At 35.4% G+C, this 23,097-nt stretch overlaps 2 protein-coding genes across 3 annotated transcripts; one reads left to right on the forward strand and one right to left on the reverse strand.

Moving 5' to 3' along the window:
- Nucleotides 1–99: 99 nt before the first annotated feature.
- LOC110799178 (uncharacterized) lies at nt 100–1,907 on the forward strand. The gene is made up of 2 exons (XM_022004392.2): nt 100–918; nt 1,481–1,907. Exons 1-2 carry the CDS (start codon nt 438–440, stop codon nt 1,753–1,755), a joined length of 756 nt encoding a protein of 251 aa, XP_021860084.2. The 5' UTR covers nt 100–437; the 3' UTR covers nt 1,756–1,907.
- A 1,482-nt stretch (nt 1,908–3,389) lies between these two features.
- LOC110799176 (uncharacterized) lies at nt 3,390–22,964 on the reverse strand. Of its 2 annotated transcripts, XM_056836876.1 has the most exons (12): nt 22,592–22,963; nt 22,361–22,419; nt 19,435–19,516; nt 19,150–19,217; nt 18,387–18,456; nt 17,580–17,661; nt 17,091–17,155; nt 7,872–7,997; nt 7,628–7,708; nt 5,256–5,381; nt 4,053–4,143; nt 3,390–3,967 (listed from the first exon to the last, which is right to left on the reverse strand). In XM_056836876.1, exons 1-11 carry the CDS (start codon nt 22,901–22,903, stop codon nt 4,072–4,074), a joined length of 1,143 nt encoding a protein of 380 aa, XP_056692854.1. In that variant the 5' UTR covers nt 22,904–22,963; the 3' UTR covers nt 3,390–3,967; nt 4,053–4,071. The 2 variants fall into 2 exon arrangements, with proteins under 2 accessions (XP_056692854.1, XP_056692855.1); XM_056836877.1 differs by having other exon boundaries at nt 3,390–4,143; nt 22,592–22,964.
- Nucleotides 22,965–23,097: the final 133 nt, after the last annotated feature.

The following is a 23,097-nucleotide window of genomic DNA, read 5'->3' on the forward strand; positions in this document are numbered from 1 at the left end:
TTGGAAACAAAAAACGAAAACGTATAATACATTACTAGCTATATATAAGCCCATAAATCATTACTCCCTCCGTCTCGATTTATTTACCACATTTGACCAACTATAAGCCCATAAATCATTAGGAGTATTATTGAGAGTGTTCTGTTTGTGTGACAGGCTCCCCCCACCCCACTCTCCTGCTAAATAATTAATGTGAATTTAAGTGCCCTTTTGTCTTTGCTCATCCAAATACCAAATACCACATATCAGATATCACACACTCAATCTCTCCATCCTCCACCACGGCACTGAGGTGCGCATGTAGACAGAATTTGTTTGACAGAATTTGTTAATTGTTATACAGGCATTCACAGAAGTTGCAGTACGTTGTCAGAAAAAGGAAGCTTCTTATTTCTTAACAGTATAGAGAAAATAATAGAGGCTGAAAATTTGACGATATGGGGGTGTGTTCGAGCAAGATGAAAAGAGGAAGGTATGTAAGGAAAGATGATCCAAGGATGTTTATACAGAAAATGAAGCAACTACAGCAGGAAATCAGTGCAATATTGAAGCAAAGGGAGGAAGAGACAGAGGTGTATGAGAGGGAACTCATGTTGTTTGCGTTCAGAGAAACGGAGTGGAAGAGAGACCGGAAAAAGCTCCGGGAAGAGGTTAAGGGATTGCGTAGGAGCTTGGAGGACCGAGAACAAAGGATTAGACGGATGGAAGTGGAGCCTGGAATCACCGACAAATCAGAGCAAGATAATCATACTACTCATACTAGTACTACTACTACTACTACTACTAGTTCTAGCTTCTTGCTTGTGGAAAACATGAGGGAAGAAAGAGCAACAAGAGATGAGGCTGTTGAAAAATGGAAGACGTTGTATTTGGCTATTAAGCATGAACTTGATCATCTCATTCAAAGGACACATCAAGGTACCTTTTTTTTCTTTTTATTCTTTCTCATTATTAATTAATTAATTAATTAATTAATTAATTGTCTAGTCTACCAACCAAATTTGACTAACAAGAGTCATGAAAACAAAACTTTGTAGAATAATGTAGTCTAATTTGAGATAGATAATGAACCACGTACCTCAATCGTTATGTTATATTATATTATATTATATTATATTGGTATACAGAGAGCTGCAAAGGACAATGATGTAGATGAGATTCCATCTTAAGTCTTGTGTACTATGTAACATTGTCCCCTAAATTAAGTTGTTTAATCTGACGACTATTTTTTAAATGAGTTTGTATGAGATTTTGTCCAATTTACAGCAGAACTTGAATGAGTAGCACAACCTGATTTTAAGATTTTAATGTATTTTCTTTTGTCTCTCTAAATTATTTTTAAAATTCTTGATGGGGTTTTCTTCTTCTTGTTTCTTGTAAATTGTAAGCCTAGCGGCAGGATATATGCATTATCAGATAAACTGAAAGATTTCTTTTGGAAATTTCCTAAAAAGCTAATCATAGGTTTTTTTTGTCCCAGGGACACTTTACTGGAGAGCAGATGATGAAGATTTGATGGAAGATCTGCAAAAGGAGTTAAAGGCAAAGGATGAAACAATACAAGTGTTGAAAGCACAATTAGCTTCAATGGAGGATGAAGATTATAAAAGAAAGAGGGAAGTAGACATTCTCAGACAAAGCTTGAGAATAATGAGCATTAATAGTAGTAATAAGGGACCAACTTCTTCTGCAAAGGTTAAGAAACTCTCTACGAATTCAATCCGTTTTACCAAAAAGCTTGCATTTGTAAACTAGAACATTAATTATATAAACTAGTATTAATATCGGAATGGATGGGTTTAGTACTTAGTATATATCCAATCAAAAGAGAAAATATGTTTCTGATAATAGTAATATTTACTCATTTTCGATTGTTTCATCTGTAAATATTTGTTGTTACTTTCAAACTTGTCAATTCTATAAAGTACCATTAAATTTTAAGTCTCCATACCTATGTTTAAGAATTAAGAGTCGAGGAAGATGGAGGCTATTACGTTTGTTCTGCTCATCTTGGCCAATCTATCCGCTACCTTGTTAGTTGTTAGTGCATCTTGGTTCATGATATCAGTAATCCGCAAAATAAGAGCCCTGCAAAGATGAACAATTACGGGATTAACATCTGTAATGGTTGTCTTTGATGCTAGAGATAACTTGTTGATATAATCACAACATTCTGCCATATAATCCCTTTTCTCTGTAAACCTGTGTACAAAGCTAGCAGCTCACCTTGCATTTTTTACTGAAACCAAATACCCAGTCCCCTTGATGGTTCCAGACCACCCTAGTTTAATCAAGGAAGAATCAAGATTCAGTTTAAGCTAGGCCATTTTGAGAGGGTGGACTGTGGAGTTGTAATTTCAGGCGGTGTGAAACTCCCAAGCTAAAGTTTGGGCTTCTAATGCGAAATGCGAATACACAGTTTTTTATATTTTTTCTTCATAGTTTGCTCATTTCAATTTTGCATTAGGAAATTAATTTCTATATTTGGCTACACTCTTTTTTTCTACCCATAAACAGCTAATAAAAAGGGATAGAAAATTAAACAATAAACCTGTTATCTGTGGTGTCTGTTTTAGTATAGCTGGATTAGATCCCGTGCATATACGAATTTTGATAAACTTTTTAACAAAATATTATCTACTGCATCATTTTGAATTTTTAAAATATTCATTTAATTTATTCATTTAATATGCATAATTTATATGGGTAATTTGCTAATTTTGACCAAAATTTTGAGTTAATATATTTTGTATTATTAATGTACCGATTTGACTAAAATATCTCCAACAATATTTAGCTAAATTAATATTACGTGTATCTATTATTGCAATAATATATTAACTAATACCTATTTTCATAGATAAATTGTTATAAAAGAGGGAAGAGAATAAAAATAAAACAAAACAAATACATGCACTTTTTAGAAAAATGGATTTTGTTGGAAAAATTTCGCACCAGAAAGTGACACGTGTCATTCATGGTGTCTGTTTTAGTATAAAGTAATAGATGTACTCCCTCCGTTCCGGAATACTCGAAACGGTTTGACAGGCACATAATTTAATGCACTGTAATTGACTTTTTATTTAATTAGATGGTAGTTGGGTATTTTTTTAATATAGGTAGTGGGATGTGTATCAAACTTTTAAAGAGGGAAGGGGGAAGGATAGTGAAATTTTTAAATGATTTTTTATTAGGGAGTAGGGATGTAGGTGGATCCTTAGATAATTGGAAAATTGATTTAATATAAATATACGTTTCCACTTTTAGAAACGTTGCAAATAATCCGGGACGGCCTCATAAGAAAAACGTTTCAAGTATTCCGGACGGAGGGAGTATTAAATATGGACCGACGGCAGAAGTAAAAATAGTAAGCAATATACAAGAACATATATCTCAAACGAATTTCTCGAGAAAAAGAGAACTGAGGCATACTGCTACATAATCGGATCTCTCCCCCATTATTTCACACTCAAATAACTCGTCAATAGCAAATATATAAACGAACTTTTCTGGTTGCTATTGATAATATACAAATATCATCAGTTTGAAGCACTATACAGCACTATACGTCAAGTACATTTACAAAGCAGACATGAGGATACTAACAGTGCAAGTCTCAAAGTGTGAGTGTATAGAGAAACAACATCCACACTCATATTGTGAGAGAGCACCACAAGTGAAACAGTATGGTGCGTTGGGCAGCTGCTGTTTATCAGGGCAATATTCCAATATTCAGATTTGTCCAGAATCATATCTACAACTGAAGGTAAATAAGCTAAACAGCAGAATCATGTCTAGCATCGGGAAGCTGCACAAGCAGAACAGTCCAATAGAATGTGTCTGCTCTTTTCTAGTTGAATAGACATGACCCTCTTGCTCCTCCTGCTCTGCTATTTTAAAATAAGTATTCTATATACCGGTATGCAAAATAGAGAAGTGGAGCAACCCATGTCAAGTAACGGGTTTCCTACAGACACCATAGCATTATCGAAAATCAACTTTGATGGTTCATGAAAATAGGTTAATTTGAAACTTGAAAGTTTACAACCAACCATTAAGCATTGTGCTGTTTCAGCTGGTAGATAAATCATCTCCTTTCCTGCTTACTGGCACACAAGCAGTTTGATAATTTGACTTCACATTCTGTAAAAAAAAATAAAGGTTTATAAATATCATACAGTGTCTAAACCACTGCCATAACCACCACCACGGCGACAAAGCTGATAAGGATGCCAAAGAGAACATATGTAATGATCCAGTATGATCCCACCATTGACATGATCTTGGGAGGTTTGTTACAGCTTATAAGTGATTCTGCTCTAAATAGTTGAAACGGGTAGGGGGGCCATCTAGTTTCAAAACAGAATACAAGACTTCATGAGATATGGACTAACAGGAACGCAAGAAAACATATAACCTAGTGACCAGAGCTTGCATGGGTTTGTTAAAGGTTAACCCCTATGATCTATGACGACTACACGCTAATAGCTTTACCATAAGCTATTTAAACTTCACACAAACATTTTTAGACCTATGTTATTTTCCTATAAATATATGTTATTTTTTTCTCCCATGTTACTTTTTTATTTTTTTTGTGCGGGAGTATCATGAGCATGGTACTCCCGGGAGTACACAACTACTTGCGGCTAATCACTTACTGAATATTCCGGCTCTTTAGTTGCATATTTAAATTCAGGCCTAATCACAAGTTCTACTATATCTTCTGACATTAATAAATTGATTTATGTCATGTAATTAGGCATGATCGAATTCAGGGGCACACGGAAATAAAAAGATGCATGTGTATACTTATTTTCAAAAATTGATTGATTGAAGTATTGAACTTCAAAATAAAAGTTGCACACCAGTTGCATTAACAAATCGACATGAATCTTATATTAACCAAAATAAATGGGCCTGGACACTTTGTTTTGGGCCAAAATCATGGATTTCTATTTTCTCAAAATAGCTGAATCAAACACTTGGACACGCACCAATTTCCAGAAAAAGTACTAGAGTCTGACGAATACAATTAGCTAGCTTAAAACCACCAATTATCAACTTTTACCTTTTAGCTGCCATTGTTTAGCTTACTATTCATCCCTTACCTAGTTCTTTAGTCATGAATATAAGAATCAACACCTCTAGGGAACTAACAAAAGTAAAGTTAACCTCGCTTCAACTGAACTCACACAACTCGTTGCAAGGATCCATGGTCAACCTATCACAACTATGGTTCTGAGCAAAGAAACTACCTCCAACAGTGAGATATAGTAGAAATCCTCCATATGTTGCATCAATGCGCTCCCATCTCTAATTGCCCGGAAAATATTTATCTCGGTCTGAAGTATTCTGTCCACTAATTCTTTCTCACCTTTCATCTGCATAATTTACCCATCAAATTGGTTAAAAAAATTCAATCCAGATACCTGAAAGATACATTGGGTTGAAAAAGATTTTATATTTTCTTTTCTTAAGCAATATTTCTTAGTTCTTCCAAGGAAACATTCTGTGCATGTCAACTAATAAGTACCACCTTCAATATATATTAAAAAAATAAAAGAACACTCCAATGCTATAAAACTATAGGAAACTCTAAAATAATTTACTATTCCATGTCTCCAACATACATGGTACTTGACAAGTTGGCGGAAATTGATTTTCGCACACTTTGAACTTATTTTGGCATGCTTACTTGTGTGTAGAGCACATAAAACTGTGCTCTAATGCTCTCACAGTGGGTGTTCTAAAATCAAATTTTGATGTGCCAAGATCAGTTCCCGTACTTGGCTATCTGCTTGTGCTGAACGGCTGAACTACATGTGTCATGCCAATAAACTATTTTCATTGTACATTGAAATACTGGACGAGGGCCTACTATCTACATTGTCAAAAAATAATATTCAAAATTACAGACACAGAGAACCCATTTGTAAAGGACACAGGGCATACACAGAAGCCATGCAATACATTGAGAGCACAACATGATAGCCAGTATATAGAGCCAAACAGCTAATTCTGAGTTTGGTAGTTTCCAGCTCTAGTGGCAAAAAAATCTCGTCTTCCAAACTATCCAGAATCAACAAAGCAGTAAAAACAAAAGATTTCACAAGACTGGTACAGAATCTGTGGAACGACCTTTGAAAGCTTTCAGATCAACCACTGATATCCATTGTTTTGCTGAATTTAGATGCATTTTTTTTCCAGAAAGAAATTGAATGTGTAGATATGCATCATTTGAAATAATTACTGCAAGTACAAGTTTAAATAAGAAACCTAAAATTTAAATTATTTGTGTGTTTGGTTAGAAATAATGGCGGAAATTAGATGCATTATTTTCCAGAAATAATTAAACAAATTGAATGGTTAGATATGCATCAGTCGAAATCATTTAAACTGCAAGTACAAGTTCAAATACGTAACCTAAAATTCTAAATTATTTGTGTGTTTGATTAGCAGTAATGGCGGGAAGTGGAAATGAAGTGAAGGAAGGGAAGGAATAGACTTGCATTTTCCTTCCAAATGTTCAAATAGTGGAAGAATATGGTTGATTAAAAAGGGATGAAAACAGACCGTCTTCTTTCCCTTTCCTGAATGCCTCCCCCTTCTATATCCAAAATGGGAAAATAGATCCCTTTCTATCCCTTCCCCTCCCCTCCAAATTCCTGAAGGACATATTTTGGTTGCTGTCAAGCAGCTATTTAAACTACCACATATTCGCCTAATCTCCCAACCATGAACCATTCAGGTACTGGATGGCAGAAGATGTCAGTAAAAAAAAACAGTAACACAATTGGGCTCTTTGCTCCTGCTTCTAATCACTAAGTAGTTCTATTTTGTTCTCGAGGTGAACTGGACTTCACCAAATAGTTTGATTATCTCGTGCATAATTACTCCATCTCGTTTTACACTTTCACTTCCACGCCAGAGGAAATGGAGTTTGATATGAACTCACACGTACAACAGATTAAACAAACCACTCCACAGGCCACTAGGCATACCTACGGGTTCTTGATTCAGAATTTTCAATTTTGTTATATGGTAACCCAAAAGGATTTCCGAATTCAGATACCGATCAATGTCATGTGTATGCTTCTCCATGGGACATTCCCCACGAAACCTAGAAACAGAACTGCATTTGCATCCAAGCAAGACCCCACCTTAATCTTCCATTTGCTAAGTGACACCTTATTTTCTATGAACGCACTACCAAAAGACCACAAACAGTGCTAATCTCCACCCTTGACTTGATGCCTCATAAAATGTGGAAATGAGATTAACCACTGGGCACCTGGGTAATCAGTCTAGATCCAGCATCTTAGGGAGACTTAGTAAATTATCGCACGGTGCAGTTTAGTTTTTAGCACACTCCACATGCAACAAATATGTGCAAAGAAGGACAGCGATGATATATTCTACTAGGCTTTTAAAGCTTTCCTCCTTTTCTTCTTTTATTCTTCTTTTACTTTATCTTTTCTCTTTTACACTTTCAGAAAGTTTAACTACTCAGGATCAAGGTATGTGTATACATATTATTCTTATGAGGAAACCGCAGATTTCATTTTAAGAACCAAAAGAACAATGAAGTAAAAACAAAAGTAAAGCCAAGAGATAAACAGAAACATACAAATTCACTGACTAAAACTTCAGGTGTTGCTTCCCCAATCACATCCCCTTGATAGCCATCTCCAGAGAGCTTGACATGTTCCTGATGTAGCATATATCAAATGTAATAAATGAAAGATGTCTGAACTTTGAACGCTAGCGTTCATATTTGAACATGTAAAAATGGTGACTAACTTGTATAAATGAAAAGCATCTTGTATCAAGAAAAAGAACCTGAAATGAATGTGGACATTAAATGAACTTACTGGAGCATTCTCCTGATCTCCAGCAGACAGATAAACAGGCTGAGCTACATGACAGTAACCCATCAAGCGAGGGACAGTTGGTATGATGTCTCTGTGGTTCACTACTCTCCAGCTATCTTTCACTCTCTACAATGATTTTGTCAAAAATATAACAATAAACATCAGGCAGAACTTTTGAAAAAATAAAAATTCTTATTAGTCTTAGCTGACAAAATTAATAGATTTCCTTTTTGATAGCACTCTATGACGGTTTCTCCAACCCTCCAATTTAATCTATATTTTTTTACTTTTATTTTTTCTGTTTCTTTTTAGTTTCAAGACTTCAAACACTTACCTTATTAGCAAATGTCATAACAGTCATAATAGTTGCAACTAGTCAAATTTTAGTAAGCTTTATATGTAAAAATATCAATATTACGCTTAGTTGAACAACTAAAGAAATTAAATACCACCCTCCTAATTAGTAATTATTTCCTCTCTCTCACCTCCACCCTTCCCCTTTCCCCCTGCCAGGTAAGCCCAACCGCTACAAAGAACCTGCTGTAGGGATCTCTTTAACATTATTATTACATCAACTTCAGCGTAGTTGATTTCCCTAGGCCCACAACCACCTCCTTCAAGTAACTAAACCACCTAACCCTTTTCCTCCATGTCAACTAACCACCGCCACTTAACCCCATCGCCTACTCTCCCCTATAATACAAACTAGGTTAGGTCTGTGCACACACGTATATTATTAAACACTTTTTTATTTTTTGTGGCACAGTAATTTATAAAACATAAGTTTTATTCTTGTTTGTTTAAAGCATAATTTTTAAGTTACGGCATTGGTCGTTGGGAAAATAAGAGAAAATTGCTATTTGTTCGAATTATAAAGTGATTAGTACAGATTTAGGAGTTTAGGTTTTTGGAGAAAAATATAAGTGGGGTAAAAGAAGGAAAAAAAACTTATATCAAGTACCTGTTGCTAGAAATTGAAGTAAGAATGATATACGTAACCGATCTGATACCATATCGATTAGAATAGCCTACAATCTAGATCAGATATTTGATAGGGTTTAGGGTTTATAGGTGATTTTGTTATACCATGTTTTTAACACTTGTTTTATATAAATGTAATAAAATGAAAGAAAATAAACAATTTGTTGTTTTGGTATGAACGTATAGTAATACCATAATTTATTTATTTCACTATTGTAGTCATTTTGTTAAATCACTGAGTAGGGGTGGTCGGTGGGGATGGTATGGAGGACGGTCCCTCCACACCAAATATCCGCCCGAAATTCTCATCTCCATCCCAAGCAACCACAATAGATATGCTACTCATCCTTATCCCATTCCCCGCCTAATAAAAATTATCCCCACTCCATCACACCCGTCTCAAACCTAGCCCTTGTTTGTTTTTGGGAGAAGAGTTTTAAAGTTTAAAACTCTATTCTAGAATATTCGACAATTCGGTTGTCTAACAAAAGAAACATTATAATATGTAGGTTAGTAGTGGAAAAAGATATTCATAATCAATTAAATGAAGGATAAACGATGGAAGACATATCCAATCTAAAATTCGTCATAATTTCCCCGTCATCTGCGACAGATACATCAAATAATTTATCCCCATCACCACTACTTTCCTCCATCCACGCTCACTTGGGGCGGAGGGAGGGGGTATTGTCTCCCAAAAAAACGTCTCATTGACAATCTGATGTTTGTACATTTTGTCAACATCCACCTTACCTTTCAGCTAATTTTTAAATATATTGTCATAAATTCATTATTAAAATTGATTTTATTATTAACCATAATATTGATCAAAAAAAATGTGATTCTACAATTTAAGATGGGGCAAGTGTTCCCATGTCAAATCAATCCAAACCCACCCATCACCAACTACCATGTGGATATATGTTATTCTTATTCGCGACTGCCAACACCAATTATCTATATTTATCTTCGTCGTTGGCCCAATCTAAATTTCAAACTCGCCCCATCACCAAGGTGTGATGCACAGTTTATATATCAAACTTTAATTTTGCACAAGTTTTATGTAGATGGTGCAATCATTTACATGGCGTGTATAACCTCATCCCATACCCTCCTTACCATGGTACATAAAAAAAAAGTTATCTTAATTCAGACCAACTTATTATGGAGTACTTTTTTTCATTACAGTGTGTATTTAATGTAGATCTCTATTTAGTAAATTGCCCGTTGAAATTAAGGATATTTGTATACTAATTTGTTGTCTTTTAAAAAAGAGCGCAAAAGAAAGTTTATAACAATACATTGTTCTAAGTATGAAATAATAAGAGCTTGAATGATACAAAAAAGTACTATTTGTTAGTAAAATACATGACTTTAATCATGTTAAGAACCTCGTCTTGCATACAAAACATTTTCCTATGGGCTAAGATTTTTGTTTTTATAACTAAAATTTCCTCTATTATATAAGTCAACTTTTGAAATAAAATCAAAAAAATTAATTTTCCCTTACTTATTTATTGAATAACGTCGTTATAATTTTCAAGTTTGAGATATTTAGTAAGGAAGAAAATTTTAAATAAAAGTTTAACTCTAACATTTAGGAATAATAACTTTAATTCCTTTCAATAATCAATTACAATGTTATAAATTTAATAAATAATACATAAATATTTTGTCTTCTTTACTTAACATTTAAAGCCCAACGTTATATCATATAAATAAAATATATTGAGATAAAACTACAATAGGTAATCTAAGATATTAGACTTGAGATATTGGACATGAGATATTAGGCGTTAAATATTAGGCATGGTATTGTATTCAATATTATTGTTAGGACACATGGAATATTTGAATATGGAAATGATTGTTACAATATATTTGCTAAATATTAATTAGTATGCAATTCTTATACTTAGCAATAAAGTCAAATATATTATTTTGTTTTAACTTTTTTAAGTTTAATTATTTACATTAAAAGAGAGGCGAATCATAGAGTGACATTTGTCATCACCACATTGATTTCCTCTCTTTTAGTATAGTACATAGATATTAGTAAAAAAATATGATTTTTCATTTTCAACATATGGAATCAGAAGGTTGTTTTAATTTCACCCTCTCGTTCCTTATTGTTTGCTCCTTATTGTTTGCTGCTTTCAATAAGTTTTCAGTGGCCTTGAAGCTAACTTACACAAGTGTGAAGTGTACATAGCTGGTGTTCCTATTTTAGTGGTTGGCCTAATTATTGACAAACTAGGTATCTCAAGGGGTGCCTTTCCTTTCAAGTATGTAGGGGTGCCCCTCACGACCAAGAAACAGAGCTATACTGACTGCAAACCATTAATTGAAAAAATTGTGGCTAGGGTGAAGAATTGGTCAGCAAAGTTGTTGTCTTATGCGGGTAGATTGCAGCTGATCAAATCAGTACTTTTTGGCATTCAATTATACTGGTGTCAAATTTTTGTTATGCCAAAGAAAGTAATGAAGGGATTCATCTGCAGGTATTTTCTATGGACAGGAACGAAAGCGCCTGTTGCTTTGGAGCAGTTGTGTCTTCCTAAAAGCTGTGGTGGGTGGAATTTGAAAGATCTGATCACATGGAACAAAGTTGTAGTAACTAAGCAGTGTTGGGCTTTATCAATGAAGCAAGATAGGATGTGGGTAAAGTGAGTGCACACCTACTACATTAAGCATATGGACTTATGGACAATGCCAGTTCCTAATGGCTTATCTTGGTCTTTAAGGAAGATTTGGCAGCAAAGAGAAGAGATTAGTCAGGCAGGTGATGCTCATCACTTTGGCAGTGCACGGAAGTTTAAGAAAATTACAAGAACTTAAGGCATCAAAGTAGCCATGTTAGCTGGAAGAGACTCATTGTAATAGCGAGGCTAGCCCAAAGACCACCTTCATTACTTGGCCTGCAGTTCAGAATAGGCTAGCAACTAAAGACATAATGTTGAATTGGAACATTGATGGCACTTGTGGGCTTTGTCAGACTCGTAATGAAGATCTGCCCCATCTTTTCTTTGAGTGCAGCTACTTAGCTGATATTTGGAGCAAGGTTCTTCGGAGGAGTGGAATTGTGATAGGTTCATATTTTATAGTGTTTTTACCCCCGTCCCTTACTACTTTTTTATCTCAAATGAGCTCTTCGGAGCGATTTTTTTAGTACTAATGTGCTCCTTGTAGTGTGTTTGTAGTTTCAGGTTCATCATTGTAGGAATTAGCATATTTGTGTGCATTTCCTAATCATTTGCATCAATGCAAGAGATTATGTACTTTCGAGAGCACAAACATTGAGTTGGAGGAGTTTTCAAGCAAAGCGAATAGTGAAAGAAATAGAAAACCGACACTCGTCTACTCTTTTGATCATAACTCAAGTTCTACAACTCCAAATGAAGTGATTTTAATTGGGTTGGATTCTAGACTTCAAGAGCTATCCAACGAGTGGTCACTCACCTAATTTCGACGAATAACGAAGGAGATATGGCGTTTTGAAGATAGAGGATCGTGCAGTTTGTATGCGCTCCCGACCGGGCGATGGGCGCCCGACCGGGCGGATGTACGCCCGACTGGGCGGATGCCGGCCAGGTCGGGCCGTTTACGAGCTGGATGCCCGGTCGGGCGAGCGTCTGCTCGAGCGACGACAACTTCTGGACGCGCAGATTAGCTTTTATTTCCGGTTTTTGGTTTCGTTTTTGGGCAAGACTATTTAAACTAAGCCCTTGGCTCATTGTAAAACATCGAATTTTCTAGCATTGAATACTTCTTTTTATTTTCTAGCACTTAGTTAGTTTCTCTAAACTTATCAAAAACCTTTATTTTATTCTCAATTAAAGTTCCAACCTTTTAGTTCTTCATTCGTTCTTCGTTTAGGTAATAATTCAATTCTTAGCTTTTTTATTTAATTTCAATTCATTTGCTTGCTTTATTAATTGTTCCTAATTATGTTTCCATTGATTAATATTGTGTTGCTTATTTCAAATATGTGTGAGTAGTTCTATTCTAGGGTTTTGGGAATCCATGGACTAACTTGAAGGGATGATAGAATATTGTTGATGGATTATTTGTTAATTCCTATTGATTGCTTCCATTTACTTTGCGATTAGATTTGCGCAGGTTTAATTGTATTAGTCTAGCAATATCAAGTTAAGATTCGAGAGATGCAATTTGATATTTAGGCTTGTTTCAGTAGGTAGAATTGGCATTAATACATAGCGAGAGCCTGTTAACTTCAAGTCTATGATTAGTATCGATTCGAGAGAGCATGCTAGTCTAATTAATTGTTTTATTGATTATTAATATTGTTTATAATCCTGGATTGTTGTTCATTGGTGAACCTATGCCCTAGACCTTTTATTATCTGATTCATTTCCTTTCTTATTATCGTCGTAGTTTTAATATACAAACCAACCAATTTTCTAGTTTCCCAATAGTCTAGACCTTAGTTTTAGTAATAGAAAGAACGCATGTTTCCCTGTGGATACGATCCCTACTCCCCTTACTATCTTGTTAGTGGACTTAGGTTTATCTTTGATTAGGTGATACGACTTTAGCCTACTTTTTGGAATGTGGAGGTTCAGTGGACTCAAAGAAAGAGCAGAAGTACTAAAGCTAAAGACATAAACAGTAACAAGGTGTTTATTGAGACAGTTTATGCCATCTAGTTGCAGAGGAATGCTAAATTATTCTCAAATCAGCTTGAGCCTAGCCACACTGTTGTTAGTAGAATTCTTTTCAGTGTAGCATGTAGGAGTTAAGTGTTGTTTTCTTTGCTTTCCTGTTTGGTTTAGCTTTGCCTTGTTCTAGGTGTATCTGGTGTTTTGTTGACCAGTTGTAATTCTTACTTTGGTGATTAATGAAATCTATTATTTACCAAAAAAAAAAGTTGGATCATGTGAACGTTTGTTTGATGCTCTTTTTTTTTCAATTGTTTATATGTTGCTCCGTATTCGCTAGTTCCACAATGTGCTGACAGCAATACATTTTAATTTTATTAAAGAAATAACTTTGACAACATTATGGTTTTTAACAATTATGCAAAAGGGATAAAACATATAAAACAAAGGAAAATTTGTAAAAAAATAAGTCAACCTTTGGGTAGTCTTCTAAAAACAATCCCAATTTTAGGTATTTCTGGAATAATCCAACGTTTATTAGCTATCTTCCCGAAACAGTCCTTTACCTGTTGGTAACCAGATTAACAAGTCAAAATGACACGTGTCTTTATCTAATTGGTCTATATTCTATTAACTTTTAATTTTTAAGATTTTGATTTTAATTTAACAAAAAAAAACATCATTTTCTCTTCCCCTCTCCCTTGTCTGACTTCTATCTCTCTCCTCCTTCTCCTCCTTCATCTCCTCCTTCCACGTTTATGGGGTAAATATATAACTTCCTCCTTCTTTTTTCCTTTTATAATTGCATCAAATTTACATATTTTTGTTGATTTACATGTCAGAAGATAACAAACATATACTCGATCCGTACAAAGTATCAAATGACATCTATGATTCTTGTAACTAATTGGAAGAAGTACAGAGTATATGTATTATAACTAATTGTATCTACATTGCTTAACATAAGTGGTGGAGGAGTTTGAAAATTGTCAAGAATTTGCCCTTGGTGCACCGTGCACGATAGAATTGTTGAGGCTTATTTCTTGATTTTGGGCGTGTACCACGAGCCGAAGTACTCGTACGCTAGAACGATTGGCCGCCTCCATCACTTCTCCTCCCTCCCTCTCTCACATCCAATCTCCATAACATGGGTCGCCTTTAATAATCTTGAAAAAACTATAATTTCTGTTGAAAATTGGAGGAGATGGGGATTTGGGGGGAAAATTGGTTGACTTTTGATGGTTGCAGATAGAATGAGAAGCAAGAAGGGGGAATGTCTGGGTGGTTGCTTGCGATGGGTTTGATGTTCGGCATTTGTGGCTGCGGGGTGATTGCTGATGGTTGCAGGTTGGCGGTGTAGTGGCGGCTATAGTGGATTTAGTGAGGAAGAGAGAGATGGAGAAGGGGAAGGAAGAAGGGAAGGAACTTTTTTTTTAATAATGACAATAAATATCCAAACCAATAAGAAAGCGCCACATGGAATTCTTAATCTTTAAACAATAAATTTGACCTGCTATTAAGGTTATAGACTTATAGGTAAAATGAACTATTTTGGGAAGATACCCCATAAACGTTGGATTATTCCAGAAATACCCAAAATTGGGATTATTTTAGAAGACAGCCCAAAGGTTGGCTTGTTTTTTACAAATTTTCCTAAAACAAATATAGGCGTTCAAAATTATACAAAGAAGTTCAAGCCCAAATTATGATATTCAAACTTTGCCCAAGCCACACACTAGTTTGGGCTTAAACCAAAGCTATATCCATCAGGAAATACTAGACACAAGTATTTCACATTGTCAAAGTCTTCAATTGCATTAGAAAGTAAAACTATGAACACGACTATAACTAAGGAACAGAAAGGTCGTATTTGTTTTCACCATAAATTGCTTTCCAACTTAGGCACGATTATCCTGAGAACAAAGTACATTTTATTTCTCGTCCACGACGGAACCTAGAATAGTCAACGTTAAAAAGTGCAAACTACACAAAATAGAAGTATGCATTAGCAAGTAAAATGGTGAACAAGACTACAACTAAGGAATAGATAGACGTCGTATTTGTTTACGCCAAAACCATCAACATTAATACATTTACTACCAACTTAAGGCACGATTACCCTGGGAACAAAGAATTTCTATTTCTCATCTAAGATGAAACCCATGATGGTCAACATTAAAAGTGCAAACTCTACAATACTGAAGTATGCATAAATGCAATACAAAAACTGTTAATGTCATGTCCAATTCTATGGTTTCCTATATATACTTTCTAAAATAGAAAAGATGGTTGAGACTCGAGACAAAGACCAAGTATCTTTGTCTCCCTCAATAAGATGTTATTCCTGCAACTTAAGAGTCTTGATAATATTTGGTTATGTATTTAAAATCAAGTGACATGTTGTGATATACTGGCACTTAAAAATATGTAAACCAGATCATGGAAATGAATGGGTTCAAAAGGCCTGATTCCCAGAGTATTCAGTCAAGCATCAAACCATCAGCTGGTAGCCTGGTAGTATAGGAGGGGGCATAGGCTCACTGAGAACCCTAAAGTAATTCTAAATGATTTCAGTCCCTGGAATCTAAGAGAAAGGCAACCTTTGGAATATATTCTTTAAAGGCGTCAGAATGTGATGCACATAACTTTCTAATACTTCCCCCGTTCCCTAATAGTTGCAACATGGGTAGGGGACAGGGTTTAACAAAAGGGGGAAATAATGGGATTTGGACCTTTTTCTCCCCACTGGGGTAGTAGATTAAGCAAAAATTGAAAGGGGAGTAAGGGAAAAGTTGTAATTTTAATAGTGAAAGTAACTAAAAATAGTAACATTGCAGCTAAAAAGAATATTTATGTTTTAGGGAAGTGTTATAACTAAAAGAGAAAGGAAGAAGTATTAAACAGGCTGACAAACGTCATGTGTTAAAACACGCTGCTGGTGGGATGAGTTGGCAACTTTGTTCACACTTCACAAAAGGACTTAGTCCGACTTTCTCACTTCTCTTGTCCAAGTTGAATGTTCGGACCTTTACGCTCCCACAGTCCCACTTGAAGGGGAGAATTAAGGATATAGTTCTCCGTGCTTTTGGTGTGTATGAAATGTGCACTTGTTTCCAAATCCTAGTTATTTTGTTACCTAGGTTTCTAGTGTTTGGCTTAAGCTACAATCATAAAGCTAGTAGTATATAACGTAAATGTTTTCGTTGAGTAAAGTCAATTGACAAATTTCCTAAAAGTTTATCATAGCCGCTAACCAAAGGAACTTTACTGGTAAGTTTAGCCCCTATGGTGGTTTCTCACCTTAGGCTAAGCCTGCATAGAAGCATTGGAGCAACCATATAAAAAGTCGAGTATGGTTAAAATTAACAGAAGACATCCTAGTCACATAAGTAAAGAATTTTCCTACACCAGAATATTCAAAATCATTTAATCTTGATATATAATCGTGGAAGGGTTTACAGCAGCCATAGCAATAATAAGATTTAATCTCGATCATAAATGCGATGACTAATACATTCAGATCAAAGGTGTAAATCTCAGTGAAATAAAATAAATTTTTCTTCATGGTAAATCTTTCCTACAGTCATATTGTTCAATTGTTTCCCAAGTTAAAACTTACCTCTAGTTGTATCTTTCCACCACCTCCCATGCCATCCAATTCCATCATCAACTCATGTGAATTTCCTATCAAAATATACTTCAATCATCTCATCACTGTGTGAATGAAATCTTATTCCTTTACTCTTACATTGTCTCTTCTGTTTAAAAGATGTACTTCCAGAACCACTCAAAAACCACCTCTATACATTACACTAGTACTTGAGAAGGAGAGTGTTATACCTATCTATTTAAATTGTTCATTAGTAATGGTGACAAATAAAACTGGATAGAGTTTTAAAAAAAAAGCATATCCTAAATTTTAAACAAAAACTAATTCCAAACAAACAAAAATTGGCATATTATAGCTAGAAAATAAAATTCTTTTCAAAAGAAATAAAAATCTATGACGCTAATCGATTTATGGTTCAAAGCAGCCAGGAAAAGTTAAAACAATGTTAAAACAGCTGTATTGTAGAAAGAGAACACGAAAACAAAGTAACTTTCTTACCATCACATAAGGCTTCCAAATGAACACCAGCATTTCCCATGCGCTTGTGTGGTGTGACAAGATTTGCATCCCAAGCTGCGACCTAAAGAGGTCACACAAATGTTACGTGCAAAGAAGTGAATTATAATAACGCGCCTCAAACTTGCACAACTTTCTTAATTCTGATTCATTGTTTTATTATCCACTGTTTGGTGTTCAGATGAACAAAAGGTAATAAATATAGAATTTGACATGGGTTTCTAATCCAGGAGCCCCATATAGCCTCTTAAACACTTTATCAGCTTGTGAACTAAACTAGTCCCATACAACTCCTTAGACACTTGCCAGCTAGGATTGGCTAATCGCCTAGTGCTACCTTTAAAACAATTAACCAGCTACTCATCTCAATAAGAAGATGGTAAACTTGACAAGTTTTTAAGTAGTACGAGAAGAGAACTTGAGCGCTAACCCACAAAGATCAATGTAGTAGATGAGTTTGCTAAATATTACATGGCTCTAAAAAGCTTGAAGCTTTTTGCTAGTGCAAGAGGTGCAAAGCAACCAAAAAAGTACACTAATTTAATAACTTAAAAAATTAAAAAGGAGAAGATCTGATGCAGGAAACTCAAATACTTATAATTAAGCTGTAAATATTTTTATACTTCAGTCAATATCAAATAAAGCCAGACTATAGCGAATTCCAGCAAGGTTGTGCAAATTAGTGCGCAGATAATTTTAAAAAGGAAACTTGCAAGCATCTTAAAGGATAAATAGATTTACAATTTGAATGCCATAAATTCAGTAAAAAGATCTTCAGAGTGCTTTCACCTGAAGAAAGGTATTTGGTGAAAGCTTGATATTTAAAATGAATTCCTCATTCCACGTTGGATCTTTTGTCCTGAAATCATCAAGAAGCAGAAAGATAAAGGAGGATGCTGATTTGGCCAACCAAAAGAGAATAACAGATAGAGACAGACATGAACTATGAGTTAAAACTTCTCAAACAGGTTACTTATCATTAATCTTTGTAGTATTATGCTATGAACTAATATATGGGTAGGGGCACTTCAAGAAATAGCTATATAAGTTAGCATGGGTATCTTGGGGAATAAGTTAGGGGGTTAGTTAGGGAAGTATTACTATATACAGAAAGCTTATTTAAGACGGGATGTTATGTTGAATATTGATATATTTTGTATTGAGCTTTTAACAGTTCACTTGGGAGAGGATAAAGCCTCTCAAAAGCTTGAATACCATTTACATTTTCTGTATTTTCTATTAATCAAATCATCTTCTTCTTCCTATTTTATACCATTACTGATGCTCAAGCTATAGCATATTAATCGCATACGTTCTTTCATACATAAAATGCAATCCAGATGATGCATACAACAACAACAACAACAACAAAGCCTTAGTACCAAAATGATTTGGGGTCGGCTAACATGAATCCAGATGATGCATCCTTAAAAAAATAAAAAAATAAAAAAAATTCCATTTCAACAGTCATGAGTCATCATATCCGAAAGGAAACAACACTTAGAAAGTTGAATTGCAAACTAAAAGAGATAAATTGAAAGGGGATGACTACCCCCATTTTATTTTGCTCTTGAGAACTTGACCATCAAATTCCATGACAACATATGGATCGCTTGTCCCCTGAAACAAAACATATGTGTTGAGGGAGGTGGGCAGTGAAGTATGCAGAAAATATTATGTGCAACTTTCAAATCAACACGGAAGAGAAATCAAAAGCGGAGGAGGGGGGGGGGGAGTAAATGAAGAAATTAAACAAGGATCTTCGTCACATGTATGAACAAGTCACAAATTATAAAAAGTCGATAATTAAAGCAAAAGTGGCTAAAATATTACAAACCCATGGATCCATGGCTGGGAAATTAAAGCCTTTCTTCAACTTTATAAACAATTGTCCATCATATATTTCTCGGACAAACGACCTGCAAAAACATAACTCTTTTAGAACATTTCAAGTATTTAACCAAAATAAATATTTTTGCTTTGTCTATTTCGTTCCTTCTTTATTTATATACCCCCTTCGCTCCTTAGTGTTCTACTCACTTATTGTTAGAATCCAACCTTCTTTTACTTGTACTTTTCTTATCTATAGCTTCCCAGGACTTTTCATTTAAATTTTTCTAGGCTTTAGATAAGACTATTATGTTTCTGCCAATCCAGTGTTCAATGGTAGTTTTTAGCTGATTCAAAATAAACCTCTATATGGAGTATGCACCAATTATCCTGAACCCCCCCCCCCCCAAAAAAGCTGCCTTGCTTTCTTACTAGCTTGTTGTTAGCCTTTATTACTATTGTGTTGTCGCTCGTATTACAGCTCCTAGACTCAACAAAGTCTTCCAAAACAGATAAACTCTCGTCGTCGGCCCCACTCCCTTGCGCACAGGTGCCCGATCGGCCCTCGCCGCTCACTCTTGTTGCCAATAGACAAGAGCGCCCCTTTGAGAAACTTTGCTCGCTCATGCTCCACGAGCCCCTCGACTCAGTTCCGCACAAGGCTTGCACCCCTACTGCCGAATAGGCAAGAGCTTGATGCACGATCCGGTATCCAAAAGACTCTGACTGTGACACTTATTGTAGTCTCTTGTTTCTAGAATAGTGTGAAAATGTGGATAAAGTAAGAGGGAAAGTGTAAAAAAGTGAGTATATGTAAGAGAACGGTGGATAAAGCAAGGGAAAGTGAGTGGAAAGGTGTAAATATCATGGGGAAGGGGGTAAGATTAGGATTGTGCACCGGTCCATAACCGGTCTGGTCCAGACCGAAACTGAAATATCGAAATTTTTATGTCCGGAGACCGGACCGGAATAATTCCGGTCATGTCCGATCCGGACCTGATTATTCCGATTCAATCCGGATTTAGCAACTGCGTATTTATGAATTTATTTTTTAAAGAAAAAAGCCACTTCAAAATTAGACTACTGGAGACTTCAAGCCCGGAATTAAGATGAGGTAATCAATAATCTCACCTTACACAAAACAATATGTAGATCAAACATCATATTTCATGAAAAGTATTTTCAAGATCCAAAAATCACAAGTCAAATGAATATCATTAATACTTAACAACAAATCTGAAATTTTTTCACGAAAAGTTTGTAAAAGATCTAAAACATAATCAAAAATCCTAAACCACAATACCATAATTGTATACCTTCATATTACATATAACAACTACTCTTATGTGTTATTACCACACTAACAAGTAATAACACTCATGCGTGAAGATTAATTTATGGAGTTTAAGACTCAAAACTTCATCCTTCCTCCCAATTTACCAAACACTTGGCCAAATGCTCATGCAGTCATGCGTGAAGCTTCAGAGAGGGAAGCAGAAGTAGCATATCAACGATCTTGTGGGTCGTCGTGACTGATGGTGGACGGCTGATTGTGGATAGAGAATGGGGGAGAAGGAAAGAGAAGAGAGAAGGAGGATGCAACCGAGTAAGAGTATGGGGGATGAGAGAGAAAAGAGGAGTATTTGGGTAATGGTGGCGGCTAAGTAGCTAACTATCTGGTAGGGTTTTTGACTTCTCAAACTTCTATTATTACTATTTTAAAAAATTTGGATTTCAGGTCCAAACCGGATTTTTCCGGTTTTTGTCTGGTCCGGTCTAGAATACGGAATCTTAAATATTTTAAGAGCGGTGTCCGGACCTGAATCCACCGGTTTGGACCAGACCGGAAAATTCAGGTCCAGTTAGGTAGGATGGTAAAAGGAGTTTGCCAAAAGTAGAATAAAGTAAAATGAGTAGAACTTTATGAAACACACCAAACGGAAAGTGAGCAGAACGTTGAGGAACAAAGCGAGTGCATAAATTGGTGCATGAGTATTCTCCTAAAGATATGTAAACTAAATAGACTTATTTTATTTTAGATTGAACCCATACTACACCAACCAATATTTGATGACTCAAAGAAAATCGATGTTTCTAAGCAAATACAAAATTGCCTCGCTGGCTTCTACATATATACTGAAAATAGAACCCCATTCAACAATTTACTTCCTCACTCAACAAATCCATTTTGTGCCTTCAGCTTAAATAAATATTGAAGACTTTAAAAGGTGGATATGCCTAGGCAAGAAGAGAAACTATAAATTTTGACCAAGAACTCCTAGGACACTGACTTGTATACACACAGAAAAATCAGTTCAAGCCTTGGAACGAAAATGCAGTTCACCTGGGGCCCCGCGTAAAATGACAGATGAAGCCATTACTCAAATGGATTTACCCAAAATAAATATAAAATACATATATCTTGTGCGAGCTATGGATGCTTCCTGGACACATTAAGAAAGAAATCCCAACTAAGAAAATCTCCAGGCTAATAAGTACTTCCACCAAAACATTAAGCAGTTTTCAGCGTGTAATGGTGCTTCAAGTAATAAAAAGTTTAACAAGATTATCAAAAATTGTTGATATCTAACACCAAAATCGTGTCAAAACAATAAGGAATTCTACGGATGCTGAGAATGGAAACCATTGTGCAACAAATAGTGAGATAGATACTGAGCACTTTGATGAATTACACTGACATTGAAGTCACACGTGAGATCATGAACGATAACGATAGCAGCAACAAATTAATGATGATTTGATGACACAAATAAAAGAAAGACAACAGTGTTACTAGTTCTTAACATTAAGAAAATGGAAATACCCCTTCCCGTGAAACTGGCTCACAATTATATCACATAAACAATCAGTCATGCACTTAATCTCTCATAAAATCATCATACAGCGACAAACTTAAGAAAACGATCACGCACTCGGAAAGATAAACCGTGGAACAATCAGCAGCATCATTTTCTTGGCGTCCAACGTTATCCTGCATAACATCAATTCCGTTCAATCAAATTACAATATTTCTTCTCCATAACTAGAACCTCAAATGCATCTCATTGGAAACTACATAATCAAGCAGAAAAGCAATCAATTAACTACGCATAAATGGCAAAAATTAACAGAATATGCTTGAAAATAATTTAGAAGAAAATTACAGGAGTTGTATAAGCTTCGAATGCAAAACCAGCTAATATGACGGCAAGATTAATGTCGAAAGACGGACGATGAACCTCAACTTCGACCTCATCGGCTTGCAAATTCGCTTTGCGAAAACAACATAGAGTACGATTCCCCGTTCTAACATTTCTCAAATCGGAGCCGAAAATCCTAATTTTACCGAAAAGAAATAGAGGTTGGAGTTGGAAATGAGGGAGTTTCGGGACTGCGATTGATCGACAGCGGCGGAATTGTGAGGAGAGATAAAATGGATAGGGAAGAAAACGGTGGTGTAGGGAGGCAGCAGCCATTGGTGGTCAGAGTGACAACACAGAATTGGAGGAATTATTTGGTTAAAACTTGAAAAGGAGAGTATTTGCGCCAGAAACCGATCTAATTGGTAGCCGGATGTCCGACAAGGATTGCTAAACCTCAAGAGGCCTGTGTCCATATGGACATAAATGACTCAAATACAATTATTTTAGTACCAACACAGCCTATGTCA

Source organism: Spinacia oleracea, chromosome 2 (genome assembly GCF_020520425.1).
Source record: "Spinacia oleracea cultivar Varoflay chromosome 2, BTI_SOV_V1, whole genome shotgun sequence".
Lineage (NCBI taxonomy): Eukaryota > Viridiplantae > Streptophyta > Magnoliopsida > Caryophyllales > Amaranthaceae > Spinacia > Spinacia oleracea.

Excerpts from the sequence above, each read along its gene's own strand:
- LOC110799178 (XM_022004392.2), top strand. The coding sequence starts at position 438 with ATGGGGGTGTGTTCGAGCAAGATGAAAAGAGGAAGGTATGTAAGGAAA. Across the intron at positions 919-1,480 it reads CATTCAAAGGACACATCAAG|GGACACTTTACTGGAGAGCA; the intron begins GTACCTTTTTTT and ends TTTTTGTCCCAG.
- LOC110799176 (XM_056836877.1), bottom strand. The coding sequence starts at position 22,903 with ATGGCTGCTGCCTCCCTACACCACCGTTTTCTTCCCTATCCATTTTAT. Across the intron at positions 19,517-22,360 it reads TCCACGGTTTATCTTTCCGA|GTCGTTTGTCCGAGAAATAT; the intron begins GTGCGTGATCGT and ends ATGTTTTTGCAG. Across the intron at positions 7,998-17,090 it reads GTGGAAAGATACAACTAGAG|AGAGTGAAAGATAGCTGGAG; the intron begins GTAAGTTTTAAC and ends AAATCATTGTAG.